Genomic DNA, 6,112 nt, shown 5'->3' with positions numbered 1-6,112 from the left:
CCAATAAGAGAATTTAATTAAATATTCTGCAAAGGTATGCATGCTTCTTATTGGACAAAACAGACTAAAAGGGGCGTCACGTCAAGTTACATTTTCATCAACTCAAACGAAGAAAAACATTTGTCATAGTTATATTTTCGAGGGCACCTCGTCTCGTTATAGGTATAGTTTTAGTCAGGAAAAATAGAATGTCGACAAATTTTTCGTCATAGAACACTGAACGTCCCACTCATGATGTTGAACTTCTCCAACACTCACTCACAGGTCTCCTCCTGTACATGTCTAGCTAGCCATGTCTAGCCTCACTCACAGGTCTCCTCCTGTACATGTCCAGCCTCACTCACAGGTCTCCTCCTGTACATGTCCAGCCTCACTCACAGGTCTCCTCCTGTACATGTCCAGCCTCACTCACAGGTCTCCTCCTGTACATGTCCAGCCTCACTCACAGGTCTCCTCCTGTACATACATGTCTAGCCTCACTCACAGGTCTCCTCCTGTACATACATGTCTAGCCTCACTCACAGGTCTCCTCCTGTACATGTCCAGCCTCACTCACAGGTCTCCTCCTGTACATACATGTCTAGCCTCACTCACAGGTCTCCTCCTGTACATGTCCAGCCTCACTCACAGGTCTCCTCCTGTACATGTCCAGCCTCACTCACAGGTCTCCTCCTGTACATGTCCAGCCTCACTCACAGGTCTCCTCCTGTACATACATGTCCAGCCTCACTCACAAGTCTCCTCCTGTACATGTCCAGGCTCACTCTCAGGTGTCCTCCTGTATATAAGTCCAACCTAGGAGAGGAGTAAATATTGCATACAAGATAGGGAGTCTGTCCCAAAGATCTCTCCTTCTTCCCAAAGCGTGCATTTCACAGATTTGAAGAACAATGACTGGTATAAGAAATAAGGTGGAAACACCCACTGGCCCACGCCTCCACCAATCCAATGCTTTTAGATTTGTGGGAAGTAGTGAACGAGTGTACACTTCAGGAGAAAGTATATATTATTGGGACGCACCCAGGGACGTCAGAGAGACAAGTCCTGGTGGAAGGAGTAACACGACACTCTTAGGGGAAAAAAAGGTTCCAAAATTGTTCTTTTGGTTCCAAGTAGAACCCTTGTGGGGGCCATGTAGAACACTCGGTGGAAAGGGTTCTACATGGAACCCCAAAAGAGTTCTACCTGGAACCAAAAAGGGTTCTTCAAAGGGTTCTCCAATAGGGACATCCGAAGAACCCTTTTAGGTTCTAGATACCTTTTTCTAAGCGTGTAGAGGGTTGCGTCCCTAATGGCATCCCTATTCCTTATACACACTACTAACCAAAACGAATGCACTAAAGGCCTATATAAAATAGAGTGCCACTTCGGACACTACCATTTGCAACTGAAAACTAAAATGAGTGTTTGTTATTGGATTTGAAGTCCCTCCATGTTTCAGTACGTTTTCTTCCGTTTGGGGCCTAATGATTTATCAAGTAGGAGTGCTGATCTAGGATCAGATCCTCAATGTCTATAATTATCTGTTTCATTACGCCAAAATTGATGGTAGATCAGCACTCCTAATGGTAGAGCCTGATCCCAACGGCCCCCCTGATCACACCATGCCTTCTACAGTCTCTAGTTTGGGGGGGATGGGGATGATATCAGCCACTGGTAGTCTGTCCTGTTCCTGGCAAGCCACCTGGTACTCCTGTAAGACCTTCACCACGGCACCGTGGCCAAACTGCAGGGCATCGTCCAGGGGAATGCTGCTCCACCTGGAGGGAGGTGGTAAAGATGAGTCAGAACAATGTCAGATGTTCCTCCACGCACTAACCTTCTGAGTAAAGATAACAGCCACAGAGGACAGAATGAGATGGAGAAATAAGGCATGAGGCTGGAGATATACAGTGAGTCTAGATAGCACAGCAGCTAAGGGGTGTTGTTACTGTAGGTTGGAGGCTAAGTCAACAGAGACTGATATAGGTGGATGAATGAATGGAGGGGTGGAATGAATAGAGGGGTGGATGAATGAACAGAGGAGTGGATGAATGAACAGAGGGGTGGATGAATGAACAGAGGAGTGGATGAATGAACAGAGGGGTGGATGAATGAACAGAGGAGTGGATGAATGAACAGAGGAGTGGATGAATGAACAGAGGGGTGGATGAATGAACAGAGGAGTGGATGAATGAACAGAGGAGTGGATGAATGAACAGAGGGGTGGATGAATGAACAGAGGAGTGGATGAATGAACAGAGGAGTGGATGAATGAACAGAGGGGTGGATGAATGAACAGAGGGGTGGATGAATGAACAGAGGAGTGGATGAATGAACAGAGGGGTGGATGAATGAACAGAGGAGTGGATGAATGAACAGAGGGGTGGAGGAATGAACAGAGGGGTGGATGAATGAACAGAGGAGTGGATGAATGAACGGAGGGTTGGATGAATGAACAGAGGAGTGGATGAATGAACAGAGGGGTGGAGGAATGAACAGAGGAGTGGATGAATGAACAGAGGGGTGGATGAATGAACAGAGGAGTGGATGAATGAACAGAGGAGTGGATGAATGAACAGAGGGGTGGATGAATGAACAGAGGAGTGGATGAATGAACAGAGGGGTGGATGAATGAACAGAGGAGTGGATGAATGAACGGAGGGTTGGATGAATGAACAGAGGAGTGGATGAATGAACAGAGGGGTGGATGAATGAACAGAGGGGTGGATGAATGAACAGAGGGTGGATGAATGAACAGAGGAGTGGATGAATGAACAGAGGAGTGGATGAATGAACAGAGGGGTGGATGAATGAACAGAGGAGTGGATGAATGAACAGAGGAGTGGATGAATGAACAGAGGAGTGGATGAATGAACAGAGGGGTGGAGGAATGAACAGAGGGGTGGAGGAATGAATGCTACAGTACCTATCTTTCACAAAGGGGTTCACTTTGCAGGTGTCTGTTAGGAACCGTACCACTTCTACATGACCTGAGGACAAAAAACTACGTATCTTAGGGATAACACACACGCAATGCCTTATGATACACTTCTAGTGCATTATAACACTTGCTAGAAGCTGACATAACAACTAGGTAGCTGTAACATCACTATGATGCATTATAAGACATAACACCAACTAGGAGCCACCAATGGATTGTAGCTCACCCTCTGCTGCAGCCACGTGTAGAGCTGTCCGAGAGTCGTAGTCTTTCAGCTCCATGTCCATCGAGGACAGAGCAAACCTGAGAGGACAGGATAGGAGACGAGTGATATTCTACATAACATTCCTCATTTCCAAGAGGTTTACTGTGAAGGACTACTCGCGAGGAGAGAGTGCCATCTACAGCAGGTGACGAGTAGTAAAACGAACAATACAATTACTTTGCATTCATTTAATAACCAGGTTGGTTTCTACATATAGCCTCCTAGATGATGGTTATTTTACCTTCTGAGGGCTGACACATCTCCACTGTAGGCCGCAAACATCAAGTTCACCACAGACTTGTTCTACAGATATAGCAGAGATAAATACAACTTAGACTGGATGGGACACTGGCACACAGCTACATAACCATTCATAGGACACAGATACATAACCATTCATAGGACACAGCTACATAACCATGCATAGGACACAGCTACATGACCATTCATAGGACACAGATACATAACCATTCATAGGACACAGCTACATAACCATTCATAGGACACAGCTACATAACCATTCATAGGACACAGCTACATAACCATTCATAGGACACAGCTACATAACCATTCATAGGACACAGCTACATAACCATTCATAGGACACAGCTACATAACCATTCATAGGACACAGCTGCATAACCATTCATAGGACACAGCTACATAACCATGCATAGGACACAGCTACATGACCATTCATAGGACACAGCTACATGACCATTCATAGGACACAGCTACATGACCATTCATAGTACACAGCTACATAACCATTCATAGGACACAGCTACATACCCATTCATAGTACACAGAAAGATAACATCATAACAAAGGACACATCATAACAAAAGCAAACTTAAACCTCACTTTATGTTTCAGCAAATATGATAAATTGTTGTTATGTTTACCTTACAACTCCCTTAAGTCACAAAATCCCTTACCCTATCATCCCCGTCCTGCCTTCGAGGGTCCTGCTTCTTGACAAAGTGTCTCAGGTTGTCATAGTTATGGAAGTTAAACGAAGACACCAGCTCCTGAAAACCAAAGCATGTCAAAAAGACAGTTCAGTCTCCGGTACAACATCGAGAGGCATTGTGTATGTGGTAACACTATTGAAGGGTAACTACATACAGACTTTATAACACATTCATAACCTGTACATGGGGATATGTTATTTATAACACCTGGAAATAAAGCTATTAACGTTACCTGGCAGAAGTGTATTCCTCGGACACTGTTTCCAACCTTGTCTAAAGGAGGTGACCAACACATCACTCCCATGACGTTAGGGACAACCAACAGAACCGCTCCAGACACCCCAGACTTAGCAGGCAAGCCCACCTGAGAAAGAACCATGACAGGGACCATACGGAGTTATGATAAAACATGTCAGTTTAAAGTGGCCTTAATTTGACCTATACATGTTTAAAAGGTTTACGTTACAACAAGACTATATGTTACCAAAACCATACGCTACCAAGACTATACGCTACCAAGACTATATGTTACCAACACTATACGTTACCAAGACTATACGTTACCAAGACTATATGTTACCAAAACTATACGTTACCAAGACTATACGTTACCAAAACTATACGTTACCAAAACTATACGTTACCAAAACTATACGTTACCAAGACTATACGTTACCAAGACTATATGTTAACAAAACTATACGTTACCAAACCTATACGTTACCAAGTCTATACGTTACCAAGACTATACGTTAACAAAACTATACTGTTACCAAGACTATACGTTATCAAGACTATACCGTTACCAAAACTATACGTTACCAAGACTATACGTTACCAAGACTAGTACAAGTTACCAAGACTATACGTTACCAAGACTATACGTTACCAAAACTATACGCTACCAAAACTATACGTTACCAAGACTATACGTTACCAAAACTATACGTTACCAAGACTATACGTTACCAAGACTATACGTTACCAAACTATACGTTACCAAGACTATACGTTACCAAGACTATACGCTACCAAGACTATACGTTACCAAGACTATACGTTACCAAAGCTATACGCTACCAAGACTAGTACTGCTACCAAGACTATACATCTACCAAGACTATACGTTACCAAAACTATAATGCGTTACCAAGACTATACGATACGCTGTCTTCAAAACTATACGCTACCAAGACTATACATTAACAAAACTATACGTTACCAAAACTATACGTTATCAAGACTATACGTTACCAAGAATATACGTTACCAAGAATATACGTTACCAAGAATATACGTTACCAAAACTATAATGCTACCAAGAAGACTATACGTTACCAAGACTATACGCTACCAAGACTATACTACCAAACATATGGATTACACAAGACTATACGTTACCAAGAATATGCTACCAAAACTGCGTTACCAAAACCATATCGCTACCAAAACTGTACTACCAAGAATGTTACCGAACTATAATGCTACCAAAACTATACGTTACCAAGAATGTTACCAAAACTATACATTACCAAAACTATAATGCTACCAAGACTATACGTTACCAAGACTATAATGCTACCAAAACTATACGTTACCAAGACTATACGCACAAAACTATACGCCACCAAGACTCATACGTTACCAAGACTATAATGCTACCAAGAATATACATTGCCAAAACTTTACGTTACCAAAACCATAATGCTACCGAAACCATACTTTACCAAGACCATACGTTACCAAGACTATACGTCACCAAGACTATACGTTACCAAACCATAATGCCATCAAAGCTATACGCTGCCAAAAACTATACGACATACCAAAGTTACACGCTACCAAGACTATACGCTACCAAGACAATACGTTACCAAGACTATACGTTACCAAGACTATACGCTACCAAAACTATACGCTTACCAAGACTATACGCTACCAAGACTATAC

The 6,112-nt window shown here is 42.8% G+C and overlaps 1 protein-coding gene across 1 annotated transcript; it reads right to left on the bottom strand.

Annotated features, from left to right (window-relative positions):
- Positions 1–329: 329 nt before the first annotated feature.
- Positions 330–4,526, bottom strand: LOC135538502 (glutaminase kidney isoform, mitochondrial-like; the record flags this gene model as incomplete). Its single annotated transcript, XM_064964385.1, has 6 exons — positions 330–1,760; positions 2,909–2,972; positions 3,150–3,226; positions 3,430–3,491; positions 4,127–4,219; positions 4,395–4,526. Coding segments are annotated over 6 exons (591 nt in total), but the record flags the coding sequence as incomplete, so codon positions are not given.
- Between the last annotated feature and the right edge of the window lie 1,586 nt (positions 4,527–6,112).

The sequence above is a fragment of the Oncorhynchus masou genome, unplaced genomic scaffold (genome assembly GCF_036934945.1).
Source record: "Oncorhynchus masou masou isolate Uvic2021 unplaced genomic scaffold, UVic_Omas_1.1 unplaced_scaffold_9732, whole genome shotgun sequence".
In the NCBI taxonomy this organism is placed as follows: Eukaryota; Metazoa; Chordata; class Actinopteri; order Salmoniformes; family Salmonidae; genus Oncorhynchus; species Oncorhynchus masou.
Note: the sequence above shows the minus strand (reverse complement) of the source record. Positions and strands in the feature narration are given on the sequence as shown.